At 41.7% G+C, this 25,037-nt stretch overlaps 1 protein-coding gene across 5 annotated transcripts in view; it reads right to left on the bottom strand.

Annotated features, from left to right (window-relative positions):
* LOC148357379 (chemokine-like protein TAFA-2) overlaps window positions 1–25,037 on the bottom strand; it is a 114,229-nt gene that overhangs the window by 5,439 nt on the left and 83,753 nt on the right. Inside the window, exons 4-6 of one of the 5 annotated variants that reach the window (XR_015852049.1) lie at window positions 18,244–18,368; window positions 17,717–17,773; window positions 4,423–6,750 (exon numbers count right to left, since the gene is read on the bottom strand). Coding sequence is in view for 3 of the 5 variants with exons in the window: in XM_088347841.1 (XP_088203967.1) it covers window positions 18,025–18,087; window positions 18,244–18,368 (188 nt within the window). In the remaining 2 variants the exon portion in view is untranslated. Of the gene's footprint in view, window positions 1–4,422; window positions 6,751–17,716; window positions 17,774–17,957; window positions 18,088–18,243; window positions 18,369–25,037 lie in introns of those variants that run through there. The other 4 variants (XR_015852050.1, XM_088347842.1, XM_088347841.1 and 1 more) reach the window with 4 other exon arrangements.

Below are 25,037 nucleotides of genomic sequence, written 5' to 3'. Positions count from 1 at the left end.
ATCAGGGAGCAATACCCACAGGTGTTTGAGGGGGATGGCTGTTTATCGGGCACATATGAGCTGGAAGTGGATCTAAGCATAGCACCAGTGAAACTACCAAAGCGGAGAGCTCCAGTGGCTCTGATGGAGCACAGATTGGATCAGTAACATGGTCCTGGTTAGGAAACCATCGGGAAAGCTGAGGATCTGTATTGATCCCAAACCTCTAAACAGAGCACTGAAGAGACAGCATTTTCCGTTACCAACGATTGAAGATGTCCTGCCAGACCTGGCGAATGCCAGGGTTTTCACGGTGTGTGATGTAAAAAATGGATTCTGGCATGTGAAACTGACGGAGCACTCCAGTTACTTGACAACATTTGCGACGCCATTCGGAAGGTTCAGGTGGAGGAGGATGCCGATGGGAATCAGCCCAGCTCCTGAGGTGTTTCAGCACAGGCTGACAGAGGCACTTGAGGGGTTACCAGGCGTACGCATTATTGCTGATGATATCCTGATTATTGGAGAAGGGGAATGTCAGGACAGGGCAGTAAGGGACCATGACGAGAAACTGAAAAGACTCCTTGAGCGATGCAGGTCATGCAACATCAAACTGAATTTTGACAAACTGAAGTTGAGACAGAAGGAGGTTCCGTACATAGGTCACAGGCTGACATCGGAGGGCTTGAAAATTGACCCGGAGAAGGTACGCGCCGTACAAGAAATGCCTAGACCCACCAACATTAAGGGCCTACAGAGATTGCTCGGAATGGTGAACTATCTCGCAAAATTCTGCCCACACCTATCGGATAGCTGTGAGGTCCTAAGGCAACTGACACACAAGGATGTGATCTGGGAATGGACTGACATACAGGACTCTGCCTTTGGGACAATAAAAGGTATGATAGCCACAGCACCAGTATTGAAATATACAATCCAAGGGAGGAACTCACTCTCCAATGTGATTCATCCGAAACTGGGCTGGGTGCAGCACTTTTGCAGGGGGGCCAACCTATAGCGTACGCCAGTAGGGCACTAACCTCTACAGAAAGAGGATATGCACAAATAGAAAAGGAGTGTCTTGCCATTCTATTTGGAGTCGAAAAATTTCACCAATACACCTATGGCAGAAAGGTAGTGGTACAGTCTGACCATAAACCACTCGAAACCATCACACGGAAGCCTCTGCTTAGTGCCCCAAAGAGGCTACAAAGAATGCTATTAAGGCTTCAGAAATATGACGTGGATATAGTGTTTGTTCCAGGCAGGCTGATGCTTGTTGCAGATACGCTGAGCAGGGCATACCTACCAGAATGTGCAGTTGAGGGTTCAGTTGAAGCTGAAGTTGAAACGGTGAATATGATTAATTACTTACCCATCTCAGGGGAGAGACGAAGAAAATCCAAAGTGAGACTGAACAGGACCAGGCCCTCCAGGTGCTGAAACAGAGAATACTGCAAGGATGGCCGGAAGAGAAAGGACAGGTTGAGCTGGAGGTGAGGCCATATTTTTCTATGCGAGATGAGCTAGCTGTACAGAATAATGTAATCTTTCGGGGAGAAAGGGCTGTCATCCCAACAGCTCTAAGACAAGAAATTATGGAGAAGATTCATGCCTCACATTTAGGGATTGAAAACTGCATCAGAAGAGCAAGAGAATGTGTGTATTGGCCGGGTATGCATGAACATCTTAAGACATATATAGGGAAATGCCAAGTGTGCAGGGAAGTAGACACTCGACAACAGAAAGAACCATTACTGAGCCATGACTTCCCATTGAGGCCATGGGCAAAAGTGGGTACAGATATTTTCACCTTTAATAATAAAGACTACGTAGTGACTGTGGACTATTTCTCAAATTTTTGGGAAGTTGATTATCTGCCTGATACCAAGTCCACCACAGTCATCCACAAGTTAAAGGCACATTTCGCTCGCCATGGTGTGCCTGATGTGGTGTTTTCGGACAATGGCCCACAATATAGCTCACAGGAGTTTAAGAGATTCAGCCAGTCTTGGGAATTTGAACACATAACATCGTCGCCCACATATCCCCAAAGCAATGGAAAGGCAGAGTCTGCCGTCAAGACGGCTAAAAGATTAATGGGGAAAGCCCTGCGGGCAAAGTCGGACGCATATCTAGCCATACTGGCTCACAGGAACACTCCCGCGCAGGGTTTCCGGGCCAGTCCTGCACAAAGACTGATGAGCCGACGGGCAAAGACGCTACTGCCCATGTGTGAAAGTCTGCTTAAACCTGCGATTGTGGACACTGGTAGCGCTGTGCAGGAAAACAAGCTCAGACAAGCTCGTTATTACAATAGGGGGGCTAGAGGACTACGGCCTCAGCAGAATGGAGAACGGGTGCGAGTACAGTCACATGTGGCCGGACGCACTGTCTGGACACCTGCAGCGGTGGTACGACAGGACCGGAGAAGGTCCTATTCGGTGGAGCTGGATAACGGGACTGTGCTGAGACGCAACCGTAGACACCTGAGGCCAGCACCAGGGGTCTCATCAGCAGCAGAGACGGTCAGCGGGGCGCTGCCCACCTCAGCCCCTAGTGGTGGTGATTACGTCACAGACACACCTCAACCCTGCTCAACAGCTGCTGTGCCGGATCCTCAGATGGCCCAGACTGTTGTCACCACCACCAGATGCGGCAGGGTTGTTAGGAGGCCTGCACACCTCCGGGACTTTGTTTAGCACTATGTGGAAAAAAAAAAAAAAAAAAAAAAAAAAAAAGGGGAGATGTTACAATGTATGTGTTTCACCCGGTGCGGTTATAAGGGGGCACCAACTGTCAATGTAAACACTGAAGTTTCCGGTAAAGCTGAGTGACATACATCTGTGTGCTAGTCGTCATTAATTAATGGAAAATCTAACATAAAACATCAACCATTTTGTCGATGCTTCTTCTAGGGAGGACTTTGTTCTGTTAACAAGCCCAGAATGTTCATTGTCATGCGGTCCTCTCTAATGTCAATTTATGTAGTAACCATTTCTCGCGCACCAGGACCATACTCAGGTTTTTTAATTAATCCCCTGAACTGTTGTCTGACCTAGTAACCTATGCAGACAAAATTGTAATTATGGGGGACTTTACACAATTGTAATTATGGGGGACTTTACGGTCTCTAATTGACACATTTGGGTTTTAATCAACTGATTGATTCGCCGACTCATAAAGATGGAAACAAACTAGACTTGGTTTTGACTCGAGCAGATTCAACCTCAAATGGGACGGTGTTACTGTGTACTACAGTTATTTCTGACCATTATTTAGGTACATTTAAGGTGCTGGATAAATGTTGGATTAAAGAAACTAAAGGGTTTAGCGGCCACAATATTTGCACTGGCATAGTTTCTGAGCTCTCTGATTTTATTTCAGCAGTAGTTGCGTTGTTTCCTTTATATAAAGGTTCTATTGACTCATTCATGAATGAGTTTAATGCTACTCTGGCTAGTGTCCTGGATTCTGTGGTGCCCCTATGGCTTAAATCACGACCTAAAAGATGCACGCTTAGTTTACTGATGAAAATAGATCGCTTAAACAAGACTGCAGGGAATCTGAAAGAAAATGGCGTGCTTGAGGTTTTCCGTCAAACCTGGTGTGACAACTTGTTAAAGTGTAAAGCAGCACTTGCCACTGCAAAATCAGCCTATTTTTCGAAGGTGATTGCGGCAAAAAAGAATAACCCAAAATCTTTTACGATACTGTTGCATCGCTAACGAGGTAACAGATTATTCCAGATAGTTCTACACATTCAGCCCATGACTTTATGGTCTTCTTTGATAAGAAGATTCAAAGCATACGGGAAGAAATTTCTAAAGACAATGTTAATAAATCACATATTAAAGGTCTGAAATCTATAGATGCGCGACATGGTGGCTGTCAAGGGTTTTTTTTCCCCGATTTAGTGATCTGTCACTTGATTAGCTTAAACAGGTAGTGAATACCGGCAAACCGACTACTTGCCTGTTTGACCAGCATCCGAGTTTGCTGATTAAAAGTCTTTTTGGGATCCTTGGACCTTCAGTTCTAAATATTATTGACATATTATTCTCCTCAGGTGTAGTTCCACTGGCTTTTAAGTCCGCTGTTATTAAACCTACACTGAAACGAACCAACCTGTCACGACCCAGAATGGAATCTTGGACTCAATTGTGTTCGTTTTAAAGGAATCTTAATTGGATTGAGCTGACAGAGCTGGCTTTGGAAGCCGATGGTTGTCGGTCGCTAGCAGTCCAGCGCGCCATACGATTGCCACAGGTGTCTTCACTGCGGCAATCATGACAGAACCCCCCCCTCAAGGGACGGCTCTAGAAGTCCCAAGACACACAAAAAAAAAAAATCTAAGGGTAGGTCACAGGTCATCACAGGCAAACCAAGAAAGAGTCACAGGAAAACACAGGTAATCCACAAGTAAATCAAAAAATACGTCACCGATAATCCCAAGGAGCATCAATGGTTGTCCTCAGAATTCCTCCGAGTGGACGGGGACTCCCTCCCCGGCATCCGAAGGGGCAGCAGGGGACAGGTCTGAAGGTGGAAGAACTGATGAGCCGAAACCTCTGGAACGACCTCGGCGCGGAACAGGTTGGTCCAGATTCAGGCGGTAGGTAGACTGGCAGGCGGGCTTCATGGCAGACCGGTCTCAAGACACGCCGATGGACGATCCGGGATGGCTGGCACACAGACGTCGAGACCAGTGGGAGGGCAGGCGGACGGACGGACGTCGAGACGGGCGGGCGGACGCACTTCGGACGGACGGACGTCGGTACCGGCGGGCGGACAGACGTCGAGACCGGTGGGCTGGTAAGCAGGCAGGCGAACCGGGCGCCCCGACGGACGACTCATCAGGCAGACATGCAGACGGAGGATCGGGCAGGCAGGCAGACTGACGTCGAGACGGGCGAACGGACGGACTGGGCTGGAGAGCAGGACTGGCGAACCGGCAAGCTGATGGGAACCTCAGCTAGATTAGGCGTTGCGGGAGGAGACCTGGAAAGGATAGGATGAGAGGTTGGGTGAAAACAGGTTCGTTGGCATTCAACCCCCCACTCCAGGACCGCCCCTGTCCGCCAGTCCAAGTGAGGGTTGTGCTTAACCAGCCACGGCTGTCCCAGGACGAGCGGTTGGCCGGGGGAAGGAAGCAGGTAGAAACTAATCCACTCGCGGTGGTTCCCAGAAAGTCTCATTTCCACCTGCTCTGTAATTTGTGTTACCGTGCCCAATAGATGGGCAGGAACTGTGGTTGGAAGGGGAATGCCTCTTAACCCCATACTCCGGGTGAAGGCCGCGTCCAGGATGTTGACCTCCGCGCCCGAGTCCACAAGGGCGGACAGGGACTGGATTGACCCGGAACTTTGAAGGTGCCCCTGGAGCCTTGGCCTTCCGGTCGGGGGGCTCTGGGTATGGATGGAACCCAACCGGACGACCCCAATCACTTGGTGAGCTCCCCCCTTTGACGGGCAGGACGATGCCCGGTGTCCTTGCCCTCCGCAGTACAGACAGAGGCCGGTAGAGAGTCGACGCTGACGCTCCTCGACGGACAGCGACGTACGATCCACTTCCATAGCCTCTGGAGGGTCTAGAGGAATCGCGGGTGGCTGCTGAATTTTTGAGGCGTCGTCGACCCTCTCGGGCGAGCAGGAGGCAGGGTGGCTCTGGTGGACTATTTATTGGTGTCTCGCCTGAACCCGACGGTCGATCCGGGCGGTTTAATCAATTGCTTCGTCAAGCGTTGCCGGGGAAGCGTGGGACACCAATTCGTACTTGAGGTAGCTCGCTAAACTGTGGAGGTAGGCGACGACCAGTGCCTCCTCATTCCAGTGGCTTTGGGCCGCTAGAGTCCGGAAGTCAATAGTGTAATCGGCGATGGTACGTCTTCCTGGCGAATGTTCATGAACGAACGGGAGGCATCGACCGACGAAGAACCAGAATCAAACACTTTAGTCATTTCTTGGTCCAGGAGATCAAATGAAGTGGACACCATCGCGCACCGCTCATAGGCGGCCGTTCCCCAGAGACAGAGACAGATTATTTATCACAAAGTCCACTTTCACCGCTTCGGTCGCGAAGTTGTGGGGCTGGAGGTTGAAAATAAGCCGGCAGTTTACTAAGAAGGGGCGGATCTGGGCGGGATCCCCACATATCTTCCCTGGCGCGCCCACTCGCGGCTCCGCCGTTTCGATGACGTGAGAATTTACGAGTGGAGGGGGCGGGGCTTGCGGCGGCACGGCAGGCAGAGAATTACCAGGAAGCATAACCGATGCATGCAGCTGACGAGCAAGCATTTCTGGGAGGGCGTCCAACCTTGTTTGCTGGTGCTGAAGCATTTCTTGTTGTTGCCGGATAAGTCGGAAAATGGCGGACACGTCACTCGGCATCTGTCGGAACTCCACCTCAGTCCAATGCGAACGCGACATGGCTCCTTTCTCTGATCGGTGCTCGTGAGAAACGTTCGTTGAATCCTATTTCTGGTCAGACCGTTCAGTCACGACCCAGAATGGAATCTCAGACTCAATTGCGTTCGTTTTAAAGGATTCTTTATTGGATTGAGCTGACAGAGCTAGCTTTGGAAGCCGATGGTTGTCGGTCGCTAGCAGCGTTGGACGGAACGGCAGTTCTGTGACAGGTAGGCAGAATCAATACGTCTTAGCGGGCAGGTCGAGGGCCAGGGCAGGAGAGTAGATCGTAACGCTGGGCAGAAGCAGGTCGAAACCAAAGGCAGGAATCAAAACAGGAGAGTAGTCTTTGGTACTTGGTAATCTGGCAAAACACACAGGAACACAGAAGTACGGTCTGATGTCCTTGTCTGGACGCTGACCGCTTAAGAAGAGAACGTCAGCCAATCAGAGAGCGCGCTCCAGCGCACCAAACGATTGCCACTGGTGTCTTCACTTCGGCAATCATGACACAACCTTGGTCCAGAAAGCTTATGTAATTATAGACCTGTGTCAAACCTACCGTTTCTTTCTAAAGTACTTGACAAGTTGTGGCACAGGAGCTGAATGATTTTCTATCAGAGAACAATCTTTTTGAATCAATGCAATCAAGATTCAGGGCTAACCACTCTACTGAGACAGCCCAATGATCTTCGACTGGCAATGGACTCTGGCGCTTCATCACTCTTGCTGCTGCTGAACCTTGGTGCTGCCTTTGACAGTGTGGACCATAATATCTTACTAGAACGGCTGGAAAAATGGATTGGTCTCAGGAACCGTCCTCTTATGGTTCAGATCCTACCTCTCAGATAGGACGCACTGTGTTAGATATGGTGAAATGGCATCTGAGCCCTTTAGTGTTACCTGTGGTGTTCCAAAGGGTTCAGTACTTGGCCCCCTTCTTTTCAGCATTTACATGCTTCCATTAGGTGATATTATTCTCAAGTATAATATCAGTTTTCATTGCTCCGCAGATGACACTCAACTATATCTTCTGATGGCGGAATCTGCCACATTAAATTGTGGAAATTTGGAGGCCTGCCTCACTGAGATAAAAGAATGGATGTCACTCAACTTCTTGTGCCTTAACTCTGAAAAGACCAAAATGTTAGTTATTGGTCCATCTAAATCTAAGCTTAAAACACACTTCTATTCAATAGCATATGAATAACTTTAACTATTTTATGTTGACAATATCTGTATAATTTGCCCTCAGGGCCCGGTCACACAGCCGTTTGCGGCTGAATCACGGCCAGAAATTTCTGCCTGTGAGGCGGACGCTATTGGACGCTTTGAGATCGCCATACAGACGAGATACAGCAGTGCTTAACACGCGGTCGGAAATTCACGCGCGGTTGGCAGCGCGAAAAAGTTTTGCGCTGCTCAATACTTTAGAGCACCGGTACACAGCCTTTCACGGGCGTATCGAGGCTGAATCACGGCCAGAGATTTCTGGCCGTGAAGCAGACACTGTTGGGCGCTGTTGGACGCTTTGAGACCGCCATATAGACGAGATACAGCAGTGCTTTACCCGCGGTCGGAAATTCACACGCGGTTGGCCGCGCAAAAAAGTTTTGAGCTGCTCAAAACTTTGAGCATGTGTTAACCGCGGGCGGCACACGAGGTAATGACGCGGAAATGACGCAGAACGACGTGCTATGGCCGCGGCCAGGGCGTGGTTACACATGGGTAGGACGGGAAATTTCAGCGGGTAATCGTGGGTGGAGCATGGTCATAGCATGTTCTGCGCCTGTATCGCGGTGTTATTACGTGAAATTAGCGTGTTACGCGTGTGACGGTCAAACGCCTTTCTGTGCGTATATACAGCGCGATTTGCCGAGCACACGTCAGTTGTGCTCGAGACGTCAAGGGGTGGACATGGATCCCCGTCACCGTAGTGACCTTGTTTTAATCCATTTTTATTTTTTGACATTTCTTTTCATTTCATAACAAGATAATAAAATCAAAATGAAAAACCATTACAATAATAACATATTGGCTTCTTCGGTGCCATTCACGGGACTGTGTCTTGAGCGGTTATGATTTCTACAGCCCCGTGTTATGCCGAGAAATGCATCCCTGCCGAGATATGCATCCCCTCGCTACTACAACCACTTTTACCTCGTTTTATCTCACTTTTATATCACTTTTAGGGAATGTAATGGCGAACATATAACCAAAACCACTTCGTCTTGCATTTGTTGGGAATGTAATACAACTTAAACCATTCCGTCTTTGTTTTTGTTGTGAACGTAATCGAACGGTAATGCACACCGTATATAAAATCCTCCCCCCCTTGCGTGAACGCGCATTCTGCTGCGCTTCCAACAAAAGCGATCTTATTCTATATAAAATGCTTATTAAAACAATAAAGCGAGCTAATTATAACAATTGGGAGATCCTAGTCTATATAACGCGTTTATTTAAACAATAAAGTGCGATCGTATTCTACAAAATGCGTTTGTTAACGCGGATGAAAAAGTCACCAACGTCAATGCACGCTTCCAACAAAAGCGATCGCAGCAAAATGCGCGTTCACGCGAGGGGGGGGGGGGGGGGGATTTTGCGTAGGAGTCAGATTTGGGCACAACACTGGCTCGGGAGCTTTTATACCCGTGGTCCACACGAGAAAATGACGCGGAAATGACGCGATGAGGAAGCGGAACAGTCGCCGGCGTCTGTTTTGCGGGCATACCACCGATGAACAGCGGGTTGGCCAATTTTGCGCATTTTCCATCGCGGGCAACCACGGGCAAAAAAAAAACGCAAAATTTTACCCGCGATACAGACGCAAACGGCTGTGTGACCGGGCCCTCGGGTAGCTTTTAGATCAGGGGATTGTGTCATAGAAGTGTGTGGTTTGCAATAATCTGTGGTCTGTGCAGCCCTTTGAGACTCTTTGTGACTAAGGGCTATACAAATAAACATGACTTGACTTGACTTGACATTTTATTTCTTATTTTTTTCTCCGAAATAAAAATCCTCAACCGAACTGTTCCTTGGTCTAAATACCGAGAGTTAAATTAAACACACAATGGGACAAGGATTGTCTTCGCTAACATGTGACTCATTTTAATATTACAATTTGTAAAAAAGATCCACAATTGACTATTATAGCTGTCATTGGCAGTAAATGATTGGATTCATGTAAATATTTTAGGGGATTTATTCACAACAACCAACGACAAACGGGTTATAGACCTTAGCGGACGCAATATAAGCACTGGTGCAGTTTCTGAGCTCTCCGATCTTCTTTCAGGAGCAGTTGCATCCTTTCCTTCATAAAAAGGCTCTATCGACTCACTCATGAATGAGTTTAATGCTACCCTGGCAAGTGTCCTTTAATCACGACCTAAAAGACACACGCCTTGATTTACTGATGAAACTAGATCCCTTAAACAAGAATGCAGGAAATCTGAAAGAAAATGGCGCTCCACCAAGCTTGAGGTTTTCCATCAAACCTGGTGTGACAGCTTGTTAAAGTATAAAGCGGCCCTTTCCTCTGCAAAATCAGCCTACCTTTCAAAGGTGATTGCGTCACAAAAGAACAATCCCAAAATAATTTTCGACAATGTTGCATCGCTTACAAGGCTACAGATTATCCCAGATAGTTCCACCCATTCAGCCCATGACTTAATGGTCTTCTTTAATAAGAAGATTCAATGCATACAGGAAGAAATTGCTAAAGACAGTATTATATACAACACATACTAAAGGGCTGAAATCTATAGATGCGCAACATGGTGTCCAGGGAATTTGTCCCGTTTTAGTGAACTGTCACTCGATAATATTAAACAGGTGATGAATACGGCCAAACCAACGACTTGCCTGTTCAACCCGCTTCCAGGTTCACTTATTAAACGTCTTTTTGGCGTCCTTGGACCTTCAGTTCTAAATATTATAAACATATCACTCTCCTCAGGTGTAGTTCCAGCGGCTTTTATGTCCGCCGTTATTAAACCTACACTGAAACGACCCAACATTGATCCAGAAAGCTTCTGTAATTATAGACGTGTGTCAAACCTACCGTTTATTTCTAAAGTACCGTATTTTCCGCACTATAGGGCGTACCGGGTTATAGGGCGCACCACCAAAAAATAGTTTTTGGTCCTATATTTTTCATACATAAGGCGCACCGGATTATAAGGCGCTACAATGGGAACGTCGACAAAACAGTCAGATAGTTCAGTCAAACTTATTACCCCTTTAACATTCCGAAAGCTTGCAAAGAAGCAAATACGTGTCTCACACATATACGGAAACAGTGACTGTACAAGGTCACCAATCACTCAAATGCATCGTTCCAAATATCATTCGGAGGGTTAAAGTCTTGGGATTCAAGAAATGCCAAACATTTCTTAGTTTCCATTTTATTTTTTGCTGGCAACTGTGTGGACAGCAAAGTAAGAATTTTATTGTGCAGGGAAACGGGGTTCTTTACTGTGCATATGACAATAAACACTTTGAATTGAATTTAGTTTAAAAATAGACTCATCACAGAAATATCAAGATCGTTCTAAAACAAGGTACCGGGAAAATATAAAGTCGCATAGCTCACCTAAGTTCAGCCATCACGTTCAATAATAATACGTAACCATGGTCTTCTTACAACCGTGAGTGTAGTAAATCCAGGAGAGTAAAATATTTACAAATACAGAATAGTAGAAAATGTTTTCTCTATGCCGTAGTGCAACCCAACGTGTGATTCACATTCATCTTTTTCGGCCAATTGCAGGCTTTGTTTCGCCCCTTTAGCCTATGCGAGCCTGTAAATGATAAAAAGGATCTGCCCCCTTTACCTCCGAATAACTTTAGCCAATAGTGACTGATTCAAATGATGATTGAAACATTGGTTAGGAAATGAAACGCCGGTATATAAATCCCTGCATACACCGCGGACTACTTCGCCTTCGGGGAAAAATCTAGTCGGCGGCTGCTTGCCTTAGTTGCAAGACTTTGCGACTTAATATTGATCCATATATAAGGAGCACTGTATTATAAGGCGCATGGTCAGCTTTTGAAAAAATTAAAGGCTTTTGGGTGCGCCTTATAGTGCGGAAAACACGGTACTTGAAAAAGTAGTGGCACAGCAGCTGAATAATTTCATATCCGAGAACAATCTTTTTGAATCAATGCAATCAGGATTCAGGGCCACCTGAAAAGGTAACCAATGATCTCCTACTGGCAATGGACTCTGGCGCTTCATCACTTTTTCTGCTGCTGGACCTTAGTGCTGCTTTTGACACAGTGGACCATCATATCCTACTAGAACGGCTGGAAAAACGGATTGGTCTCTCAGGAACCGTCCTCTCATGGTTCAGATCCTACCTCTCAGATAGGACGCACTGTGTTAAATATGGCGAAATGACATCTGAGCGTGTTCTTTTCAGCATTTACATGCTTCCATTAGGTGATATTATTCGCAAGTATAATATCAATTTCTACTGCTACGCAGATGAAACTCAACTATATCTTCCGTTGGAGGAATCTGCCACACTAAATTGTGGAAATTTGGAGGCCTGCCTCACTGAGATAAAAGAGTGGATATCACTCAATTTCTTGCGTCTTAACTCTGAAAAGACTGAAATGTTAGTTATTGGTCCATCTAAATGCCGTGACTTATTCTCAAAAACATTGACAAATGTCACATCACACAGAGTGACTCAGTTAAAAATGTAGGTGTCATATTTGACCACGATCTTCCTTTCAAACACATGTGAAGAAAATTACTAGAACGGCTTTCTTCCATCTTCGCAATATTGCAAAAATTCGTCTTATACTGTCTCAGTCGGATGCAGAGATTATAATTCACGCGTTTGTTACCTCCCATCTTGATTAATGTAATGCACTACTCTCCGGTCTCCCGAAGTCCAGAATCAAAAGTCTTCAGCTGGTACAAAATGCTGCAGCGAGGCTTTTAACTAGGACAAAAAAGTCCGATCACATCACGCTGATTTTGGCTAACCAGCATTGGCTCCCTGTTAGCCTAAGATGTGATTTCAAGGTTCTCTTAGTATTATACAAAATCATACATGGACTTGCTCCCTCATATCTTCAGGGATGTGATTGAGGTGAGGAGAAAAAGTCTGAAACCTAGCCGGGGGTTTGGGGGCCCAGGGCAGAGCCCAGTGGGGGGGGGCGATGCCCCCCCAAAGCTCCTGGGTTTTAAGCAATTTACTTGTCCAAAACCATGCTTAAATTAATAATTTAACATCTTTAGAAGATTTAAATAACAAAATAATTTGCCCACATACCTGATTTTTTTGTAAATACTGCAAGGTCAGTTCAAATGCAGTTCAGACCCTGCAGCTTGTGCAACTATGTGGCCAATTTATGCAATTTTTCTAACGGCCACCAGGGTGCCCCAGGGCAATAAAGGAAAGAGTGAGACAGTCTGATTTGTTTGCTACGCAAGTGAAAAAGTCGGAATTCCGACTATAGTCGGAAAAATCACATCCCTGTATCTTTCAGATCTGATTTCCCCCTATGTTCCGGTTCGAAGCCTTCGTTCTGAGAGCGCCGGTCTTCTGGTGATCCCAAGAGCCAAGAAGTGTTCCGCTGGTTCGAGAGCGTTCTCCATCCGGGCACCGGGTGCTGTGGAGTGCTCTTCCCCCTGAGATCCTTTCTGCAACCTCAGTGGAAATGTTTAAATCTAAGCTTAAAACACACTTCTACTCTATAGCATATGAATAACCTATACTTTTCTTGGACAATATCTCTGTATTATTTGTGATTGCAACATTCTTTGCTGTCTGGTAATCCTGAAAGGGGGATGCCACATGTGCGGTCCCTTCTCAAGGTTTCTTGATTTTCCTCATGTTGAGGTTTTTGTGTTTTTCCTTGCCCTCATGTTGGTTCCAGATCAGGGGATGGTGTAATAATAGTCTGAAAAAATAGTCTGTGTAATAACCTGTGAAGCCCTTTGAGACTCTTTGTGATTACGGGCTATACAAATAAAAATGACTTGACTTGACATCATGAGAGGTTGAAATGTTCGTAATCACAACACAGGAATTTTGTGTTTATTTCAAAAAAGCTAAACAATTTTAATTGGTGCCCGACAAGTACTAATTGAATGCATAAAGCATTCTTTTTCCACATGCGAAACCTCGTGAGGCGAAACATAGTAGGTGAGAAGTGTTTGTTTATGTCATTGACAGCAACTGGGTTTATGATAATAAGACTGATGTAAAGCTGCTAGCGGGATTATTGGACGTAATACACCTGGAATATAAGACCGAAAAAAAAAACGTAATGCTGACAAGCTTCAAACCAAGTCCCTGCAAAAAATGCGCCTGTGTGAACATAGCTGGTGGAATAAGTTCCAATTTCTAGCTTCAGGTAGACGTCATTCATCTTATATTTATTTTGGCCATAAGTTTACATCTTGTCTTAGGAATCTTGTTTAAGCAATGAAGTTGCAGTTTTTTTGTGATTTATGACCCACTGATTTACAGTATGATTGCAACACAATTGGTATGTGGCGTAACCCTATATCAAATGTTGGCATATTTATGTGTAAAGTCTGATTTGCTGCTAAAAATGTGACAAAATATGTTGAGTCGGCCTCAAATATAGTGCAATCAACATAGCTTGGGTAAAAATCTTTTAAATTATTTTGCCATTTTAATATATTATATTATATTATAATATACCATTTGGAAATGTTAGTGGATTATTGGTTTGTGATATTTCTGACCACCTGCCAGTCATCACAGTGTATGATATTAAGGTAACTAGTCAAAAATCAACTATAAAATATATTTACAAACGAATGATGACACTCAACTGTATCTGCCACTGGAGACAACTGGTCAGTTAAGTTGTAGAAATCTGGAGGCCGGCCTTACTGAGATACAAAGATGGATGTCACTTAATTTTGTGCGCTTTAACCCCAAAAAAAAAATCATTGTCGTGTTTTGTCCCCAAACACCTCCCTGAACCTAGACAAATGTAATACAACCCATGGTGACCCAGTCAAAAATCGAGGTGTTATATTTGAACGTCATCTGTCGTTTCAGTTACACGTGAAACATATTACTAGAATAGCTTTCTTTTTATTGTGAAGATTCGTCCGATGCTGTCTCAATCAGATGCAGAGGTTATACTTCATGAGTTCCTGCACAGAGTCTGCGCCCGGAAAATGCCGGTCTACTTGTGACTCCGAGAGCCAAGAAGTCTGCAGGCTCCATCCGTTGTTATGGAACGCCCTGCCTCCGGAGATAAGATCTGCAACCTCAACGGAAGTTTTTAAATCCAGGCTTAAGACACACTTCTATTCCAAGGCTTATGATTGATGCCCACCTCATATTCTGTATTGTCCTGTCTTTTTACGACTGCCTGCCTGGCTGATACGAAGGAGAAGGACGATATAAGATGAGTCAGCGGACCAGCGTCTGACCTGAAGCATGTCAACCCCTACATCTACCAGCTGGCGGAGATGGGAAGCTGCGTCGTGGCCGTCATAGACTTTCTGGACTAGTTTACAGGCTGGGGGCGTCGTTGGTGTCATGCTCTTTCCGGACATTTTCAAAATCTTACCCAGTGTTTACTATTCTGTTTACACTAATGCTAATTGTGATTCACCCTGGTCAATCCTGGAAGGGGGATTACCACATGTGAGGTCCTTTCTCAAGGTTTCTCTTTTTTCCTCACACTGAGGTTTTTGAGTTGTTCCTTGTCCGCATGCTGGTTTAAGATCAGGTAATTGTGCAATTTTGTAATTGTAATCCTGTGCAGTCCTTTGAGACATTTTTGTGATTAAGGGCTATATAAATAAATGGGACTTGACTTGTGACTTGACTTGGACATGAGGCATGTCAACGCCTTCATCGACTAGCCGGCAGAGATGGGAAGCTGCGTCGTTGCTGTTAAAATATTAGAGAAACTATACAGTAATAGTAATAGACTACATAAATGTAAAGATAAGGATAAATTGATTCATGAAAATCAACATGGTTTTGGGCTATCAGGTAAACAACAATAGCAGTTATTGATGCGGTAAAAGAAATTACCAATAGCATAGAAAATAAGAGATACGCACCTGGGATATTTATTGCTTTAAAAAAACGCATTTTATACTATTAATCATAATTTACTATTAAAAAATGGAACGATATGGCATCAGGGGAGTGGCCTTGGGATGGATTCAAAGGTATTTGACTGGGAGGCAACAATATGTGAAAATGGGATAGTTGACGTCTGGATACTTGTACATCTGTTGTGTAGTACCACAGGGTTGCATTCTGGGTCCAAAGCTTTTCAATTTATAGATTAACAATATATTTGATGTTTCCAAACTATTAAAATTAGTCATATTTGCAGATTTTCTATTCCAATGATGATTATATTAATCAAGTGAACCTAAAACCGAAAAACATGGTTGGATATGAATAACTTATCTTTAAATTTAAATAAAACTAAAGTGATATTCTTTGGTTATCACAAGGCAAATCTGGACCTGGCGGTGAAAATGGATGGTGTTGCCATAGACATTGTATCAGGAATACAAATTTTACGAATTACAATATACAGTAAATTAAACTGGAAAACACACATCAGACACATACAAACTAAAGTATCTAAAAGTATTTTAATTATTAGTAAAGCCAAACTATTTTTAAACTACATTGTGCTGTACTTATTATATTGTTCTTTAGTTTTGCCATACTTATATTACTGTGCAGAAGTTTGGGGCAATAATTACAAAAGTTCACTCGATCCCCTTTCTGTACTCAAAAAACGTGAATTAAGAATTATACACAAGGCAGGATACTGTGATCATACCAATATTTTATTTCTGCAGTCCAAATTATTAAAACTGTTTGATCTAGTGGAATTTTTCTCTTCCAAACTACTATTCAAAGTGAAGAATGATATACTGCGGGAGAACATACAAAAATTATTCACACAAAAAGGACGCTATAACTTTAGGGGATGTAGTAACTTTAAAATCCAACTGGCGAGAACTACCAAGAAAAGTACGTGGTGTTAAACCTTGGAACAAATTACAGGATGAGCTCAAACAATGTCACATATTCAAAAAAATCAATATTGGCAAAGTACAGAGAGGAGAAAAATGGCGTCTGAATGATATAGAAAAAGGTAGATGTAAGCAAATCAACATTGTTATTATTAATATTATTATAGTGATATAATAATAATGGTGAATGGCAATTGGTAAATGGTCTGCATTTATATAGCGCTTTTCAAGTCAATGATAACTCTCATTAATTGTCATTATAGTCCTTATTGGTGACTGAATGATATTAAGATTACTAGCATTATAGAGTTAAAAGATGGGTAAAACTAAATTAATCTGATTGTATAAATACAGTGATGGAAGTAGTGATGGTGATGATGATCATAAAGAAGAGCTAATGTAAATATGTATATACGAGAGGGGTTTGTTTCATGTAAATACACAGAAGAGCTAACTGTGGGACACGATTATTAATTAAGTCAAATGGGTAGGATTTAATAAGCATGTGCTTCTTCCCTTAAAAACATTTAAAATAACATTGTTTGTAGTGTTTTTTTGTCCGATTTGTTGTTTTGTTTTGGTTTGGTCATGTTCAAAATAAATGTTTCATTCATTCATTCATTTTTGCATTACAATGTAAGTATTATATACAATGTAAGCATACAATCTAAATATTTTGGTCTACTTTCACTAGGCATCAGGAAAGGGGTGAGTGGCAGGGGTCAGTGCCAACCTACAGACACTCTCTGCCCACCTAAAGAAAAGTGGATGTAGTACTGACAGCATTTTGGGCTGCGTATATGATTCATATAATATTTAATATTTCGTTTCTTTTTAGAGAAGCGGTTATTTTGGCTTGGCTTACTAAAAACAGCTGACTCATTTAGCTCTTAAGCAGCTTTTCAGATAGTTTTTGTTGTTTTAGTCCATATCCATCATTAGGTAAGAATATTCACAAAATTACTTTAAAAGGTTAAACATACAGCCAAAAAAGAAAAACAATGACAACACTAAAACTTTTTAGTTCAAACAAATATCAATCTTATATGTTTTCATTTTTAAGACTTGAAAATTGGATTTAAGACATTTTACTGCCACTTAAGGCTTTATTTTTAGAATAATAAATTTAAAGTGCTTTAAGACTTTTCAAGGATCTGCGGGAAGCATGTGAAAATATGTCACTTCAGCAAAATCTCTTAATAGTTTGTCTTCGCACTTACTGTTCTAGCATCTTTTCAAATGAAGCTGCAAAATATCATCATCAATAGTACAAAGGTGTCAACAGATGCTATGAAACAAAATGTCTCACCTGGAGTCCCTGGTAAAGTATGTGATGTTACCAAAGTTGGTCCCGATCTGCAGAAATCTTGAGTTAAAAAAAGAGAAAGATTTTATCACCAATTCGGTACAATTCTTTATCTTGTTTCTGTATGCTTGGTGACAAACCTAAATAAATATCCCGTTTCCAGGCCCCTGGATCAATAGCCTCAGGCTCCAGGCTGCCAGCTCCAAGCAGGTGTGGTGTGGACAGTTTGAATAATTAAGCAGACGGAGAGAGGCAGGCGCAAAGTCTACGGCTCGTCATAACGCGCCGAAGGAGCCAAGCGTCGTGTTACGTTAAAAGCAGGTAATCGGAGCGAGTAATTGGCCAGTTTGGTTGATCAAAGTGTCTTGGAAGTGCTAAGGAGACATGGCAGCCCATTGATTAGACGCTCCCCGGAGGGGCCACCGACTGCTAAACATTAGCTGCTATTTCAGCAGGGGGGAAACGTGTCGACTTTGAGCGGGCGCGTAACGTCGCGTTTAGCAAGTTATAACGGCGCTTGGAAATCTCACCTTTGTGGTTTTAATTTTGTTCCCTGTAGCGCAGCTCCAGCCTTTCAGGTCAGGAAGGACTTTGCATTCCTCGCCGTCGAGGCACGGGTGCATCTGACACCACCACTTTTGCACCACGATGGAGGCTGCAAGTATTATGGAGAAAAACAGTCAACTTTGTGTTACCTTTTATAGCCATCTATAAAATAACACTTGTGTGATTACTATTCTATTGCTTCATACTGAACTTAGTGGCTTACATGCGAAGCTGAGATAATACATCAATTGAAATGGTTCAGGCTAGAATATATAGGACAAAATTTTAACTACAGTTTATAATTCAGGGTGTCAAACCAGCAGACCCTGTTTTGGCTGTAAATTGCTAAATAGTCCTTGATATCGAAGCCAATTTAGTTTCACTGTTAAAACCTTTATGTTAAAAGCTCACAGAACAAACTTTAACCCAAAACAAACCTTTTACCCCGAAAGCTTTAGTAAAGCGCCAAAAGCAATGTGATTGGGTAAGCCAGAGGAATGGGTGGCCAATACAAATTATTTGGTTAGAGGGTAACTGTTAAGGCAATTTTTAGGTTTTTGGTTTGAGGTTGGGGTTAGGGTTTTGGTTGGCATTCGGATTAATGTTGGGGTTAGGGTTTTGGTTGAAGCTCAGGTTAGGGTTATGGTATTTGTTTGAGTTAGGGGCATTTGTTGAGATGGTTCTGGTCCCCATAAACCACGAGGAGCAAAGGAATTCCAGTACGCCACGAGTGTCCAAACATTTCACAAAGTGGGCCAGATTTGCTCAGATAAAAATGTGTGAGGGCGTACTATTCAGCCTGGCATTCTTTGAGCAGTCTTTAATACATTTACCCTCAGTGAAAGGTTTTCAGTGGTTGACAATCAGTGTTGCGACCTCGTAGCTCACCTTTGTAGCATTTTCATTTGACTCACAGTGCCTTGTGAAAAAGCCCTGCTTGGTCGTGAAAAGAGCTTCAAATTGCATCACCTTTCAGTGTTTGTTTTCAGTGAGCTTTTTGTCGTAAGCATGTTTTGTGGCAGTGCTCCTTAATTTTATATCGTTTGACAATAGCCACAATCTCCTGGCACATTTGGCAGACGCAGTTGTTTCGGATTTCAGTCCAAAAAAAACCCCTCAATTTTCCCTTGTCCTGGAAGCGGTGGCCCTTTCCTTTTTTTTTTCTTCTTTTTTTTACAGTCACCATGTCGGAAATGGGTTGGGCTAAAATTCTCACAGAAAGCCAACGCTGTCATCTGGTGAGATCATTATTTTTTCTTGTTTGTACAAATGTATTTTATACTGTGGTTAACATTGCTGGCAGACCACATATTAATGTTTATGATATGCTGCGGGCAAGTGAAAAAAATTCATGACGGACCATAACTGGCCCCCGGTCTGGCCTTTGGACTTTGGTCTGGCCTGCAGTGCACCAAGACGCAAAATATCTAATTACAACCTCTCTTCATGTGACCTGAGAAGTTTGCAAAATCAATTACAGTATTCAGTATTGACTATAAAATTACTTTCTGAGTCAGTCTTCAAATTGTAAAAACACATGATAAGTCTAAAATAGTTTAATAAAACCCTGCTTTTCACGGATTCTATTTGTTTTGGTTCCAAAAGTAAGATTAGGATTAGGGATTAGTTAATTACAGGGGCAGATATTTTCTAGTGCATCGGTGTCAAACTCACAGCCTGGGGGCACACATTTTATTTATATTTCAGTTTTCTTTTTTTTAATCATTTGAATTTGTGTAGTTTTGACAAAGTACGTCCATCCATCCGTTTTTCGCACCGCTTATTCTCAGTAAGGTCGCGGGTGTGCTGAAGCCCATCCCAGACATTTTAGGGAAGTGGGCAGGGGACACCTTGAACTGGTTCCTAGCCAGTCGCAGGCAAGCAGAGACAGACAACTCACTCGCTCATTCACACCTAGGGACAATTTGGACCTGCCAAATAACCTGACATGCATGTTTTTTGAGTTTGGGAGGAAACCGGATTGCCCGGACGAAACCCACGCAATCACGCGGAGAACATACATACTCTGGACAGGAAGGCTGGTAGATAGATAGATAGATAGATCTCAGAACTGTGCCACGGACGCGCTAACCAATCAGCCGCTGGGCTGCCCGAACAAAGTATATAAAGTTATTTAATGTTTATGTATATTCTGGATTCATATTCTTGCCTGGTTTTATTTCACAATTATGTTGAATTATGGTGAAATTCACAAATTTGATTTACATTAATATTTGTTCATATTTTGAGTTTGGACGGAATATATTTTTATGGAGAACAAAGTATGTTAAGTTATTAAATATTTAAGTTTGTTTGTTTTGGAATAATATTTCTGTCTGTTTTGATTTCATGTTCATATTAAAAAAAAACGTCAAGTTCTAGTGTATTCAGTAAATGTTTATCTTGTTCGGTTCGCGAAAGTGTGGTTTGAATTTCGGCCCTCTATCCAAATGAGTTAACACCCCTGTTCTAGTGGCTTGACCGCTCCAACATCTTCAGTTAGTCAAGTCAAGTCATGTTTATTTGTATAGCCCTTAATCACAAAGAGTCTCAAAGGGCTGCACAGACCAAAGATTATTGCAAACCACAGACTATTATTACACCATCACCTGATCTAAAACCTACATGAGGGCGAATCATACACAGATACACAGATATTGTCAACATAAAATATAGGTTATTCATATGCTATAGAATAGAGGTGTGTTTGAAGTTTAGATTTAAACATTGAACCTGCTGATCTCTTCTTGGCTCTTGGGATCACTAGTGGACCAGTTGTCAATTTTTTTCCACTAAAAAATGAAATGATATAAAAAACACTTTGATTGTATTTTTTATTCATTTTTATTTTACTCAGGTTTTTCTCACACATCAACATAGATTACATTAATCAGCATTTTGCAATATTTTAAATAAGCTAGAAAATGTATTTTTCAGGGGCAATGGCAATGGTCATTAATAGTGTATTTCAAAATTATGTTTATCACATTTTGGTGGATTCTTCCAATTTTTTTTGCATGTTTTTAACTTTTTAACCATAAACGTTCCAATCATGCAAAATATAGAAATAACAGAAAAATGGGGTAAGTATTTTTACAATAGCAGCGATGTATTATGCTGCTCTTCGTTGAGCATATTTTGAGGGTGGGTTGAATATCAATTTTAAATGGGAAAAAAGGTTCAGTGTATCTAAAACATTTTTTTTTATACAATCTGCTACTTCCTGGTGAAAGATTGTTATTGGCCACAAATAGCCCCTAGGGCTAGGCCATAATTTGATTCTTCTTAATTTTAAAGTTTGAATAGGTTTCACTCATGAGGATACTTTTTGGTGTCAAATTTGGAGAAATGTAAGTTTTAAAACCAAACGAGCTGAGAAGGCCATCATCCTTAAGCAAAGAAAAAAACTAAAAGGGACAAATGTTTATTTAAATGAACACTTAAGCAAAAAAAAAAAAATTCTGACATTGCAAGACAGGCTCGATTTTTGAGGAAAACAAACAAGATACAAGGAACTTACTTCAAGATTAGATGACTTCAATCCTGACTAGCTCAGACAATTGCAAATATTATACTGGAAATGAATATAATACTTTTGTTAAATCTGAAGGGAAATTCTCAATAATACACTTTAACAGTAGAAGCATGTACACAAATTTTGATGACATCACTGAATGCTTACAGCAATTTGAGAACCCGTTTAGTGTGATTGCAGTTTCTGAAAAGTGGTTCAGTGAGGAAAGGGGTGTTAATTTTGAATTAAACGACTATAATTTAAACTATGTACCGTATTTTCCGCACTATAAGGCGCACCTAAAAGCCTATATTTTTTTCAAAAGCTGACCATGCGCCTTATAATACAGTGCGCCTTATTTATGGATCAATATTAATTCGCAAAGTCTTGCAACTAACTTGCTGCCGCCGACTAGTTTTTCCCCCGAATGCCAAGTAGTCCGCGGTGTATGCTGGGATTTATTTACCGGCGTTTCATTGGCTAACCAATGTGTCAATCATCATTTGAATGGATCACTATTGGCTAAAGTTATTCGGAGGTCAAGGGGAGGATCCTTTTTATCATTTACAGGCTGGCATTGGCTTGAATGGCAAGACAAAGCCTGCAATTGGCCAAAAATGACGTGTCAATCATCAGTTGAATCGATCACTATTGGCTAAAGTTATTCGGAGGCCAAGAGGCGGATCCTTTTTATCATTTACAGGCTGGCATTGGCTTAAAAGGCAAAACAAAGCCTGCAATTGGCCGAAAAAGATGAATGCGTATAGCACGTGGCTGACGGCATACAGAAAGCTTTTTTTTACTATTTTGTATTTGTAAATATTTTATTCTCCTGGATTTACTAAACTCACAGATATAAGAGGACCACGGCTGCACATTACTATGAACACAAGGACTTCGGTGAGCTACTTCGGCTTTCTATATTATCCCTGTATCTTGTTTCAGACTGAACTCGATGTTTCTGTGATAAGCGGTGCAGATAATGGATGGAATGGAGTGTCTATTTTTAAATTAAACTCAATTCCAAGTGTGTATTGTCATATATACAGTAAAGTTGCGAGCGAAAAAGAAAATAGAAACTAAGGAATGGTTGGCATTTCTTGAATCCCAAGACTTTAACCTTCCGAATGATGGAACGATGCATTTGAGTGACATCGTACGGACACCGCATCCGCACGTGTTCTCGACACGTATTTGCGACTTTGCAAGCTTTGGGAATGTTAAGGGGGTAATAAGTTTGACTGAACTATCTGACTGTTTTGTCGACGTTCCCATTGTAGCGCCTTATAATCCGGTGCGTCTTATGTATGTCAAAAATAGGACCAAAAACTATTTTTTCGGGGTGCGCCCTATAACCCGATGCGCCTTATAGTGCGGAAAATACGGAAAATAGAACAAACAAAATCGGAGGAGTAGCTATATATATGTGCACAAAAGATTCAAATCGAAAATAATACAAAACATGTCACTTGTCATTGACGATTTACTTGAATGTATTCCAATAGAAATTATAAATGAAAAAAGGAAAAATGTTAAAGTCAGGTGTGTATATAGATCACCGGGCTCAAATCTGGAAACCTTCACAAACTGGGCTGAACAATAGACACCAAAACACAATTAATTTGTGGAGATTTCAACATTGATCTAATGAATCCAAACAAACATAAAAACATTGATGACTATATTAATATGATGTACAGTATGAGTTTGTACCCAACTATATTGAGGCCTAGTAGATTCACTTCACACAGTGCAACTCATTGACAATATATTTACAAATAATATGGAATTTACAAACATCAGCGGATTACTGGTTTGTGATATCTCTGATCACCTACCAGTATTTACAGTGTGTGATGAAAAGTTCACTAGACAAGAATCAACTAAGGATGTTTACAAGCAAGTTAGAACTGAAAAGACTTTTATATCAATCTATGATGACTTAGTTAAACAAAACTGGAATGCTACATATGGTACAGAGGATGTGGATCGTGCGTTTGATATATTTTTGGAAATATTCACCAACAAACTAATATTAAGAATAAATCTGTAAACCGTCCATGGATAACTAAGGGTTTATATAATGCTTGTAAAAAAAAAACACCTTATATAGAAAATGTATTAAACTAAGAACTGAGGAAGCCGAATCCCGATATAAAACGTATAAAAACAAATTGACAGGAATATTAAGAGCAAGCAAGAAATGATACCCTACCAATTTATTACATCATAACAAAAGTCATATCAAAGGTATTTGGGATATATTAAATAGTATAATAAAAGGAAAGAATGTAAGTAATGCATATCAAAACTATTTTATTGATAAGAACAGCGAAAATTATAATTTTAATCAAGTTGTGGAGAATTTCAATAGTTATTTTGTAAATGTTGGACCAAAGCTCGCTGCAAATATCCCAGAGTGCAGTGGTAAACAATTTGAGTCACTGATGAAAATGAACTCCAAGACAATATTTTTATCTGGGGTTACGTAATCAGAAATCTTAGACGTGGTTAAGAACTGTAAAAACAAAACGTCTATGGATTGTTTAGACATTGATATGGTACTAGTTACGCAAATTATAAATAGCATTGTGAAACCATTGACCTACATCTGTAATCTATCATTTCTAACAGGCAAATTTTCAAATCAAATGAAAATAGCAAAAGTTATACCAATATACAAAAATGGAAACAAGCACATTTTTACAAACTATAGACCGGTATCTCTGCTTCCTCAGTTCTCTAAAATATTAGAGAGACTTTACAGTAATGGACTAGAACAATTTGTAGATAAACATAAATTGATTAATGAAAGTCAATATGGTTTTAGAGCAAACAGATCAGCAACAATGGCAATTATTGATGCAGTAGAAGAAATCACCCATAGTAGAGAAAATAAGAGATACGCAGTCGGGGTATTTATTGACTTGAAAAGCATTTGATACCATTAATCATAATATACTATTCAAAAACTGGAAAGATATGGCATCAGGGGAGTGGCTTTGCAATGGATTCAAAGTTATTTGACAGGGACGAAGCAATATGTAAAAATGGGACAGTCATCTGAATACTTGGACATCTGTTGTGGAGTACCACAGGGTTCTATCCTGGGACCAAAAGTTATTTAATTTATATATTAACGATATTTTTAATGTTTCAAAACTATTAAAAATAGTAATATTTGCAGACGACACTAACATTTTTTATTCAAATGATAACAATATTGATTTGGTAACCTGTATTAATCGTGAACTAATTAACATA

Source organism: Urocampus carinirostris, chromosome 11 (genome assembly GCF_059441175.1).
Source record: "Urocampus carinirostris isolate Australia breed hairy pipefish chromosome 11, RoL_Ucar_1.0, whole genome shotgun sequence".
In the NCBI taxonomy this organism is placed as follows: domain Eukaryota; kingdom Metazoa; phylum Chordata; class Actinopteri; order Syngnathiformes; family Syngnathidae; genus Urocampus; species Urocampus carinirostris.
Note: the sequence above shows the minus strand (reverse complement) of the source record. Positions and strands in the feature narration are given on the sequence as shown.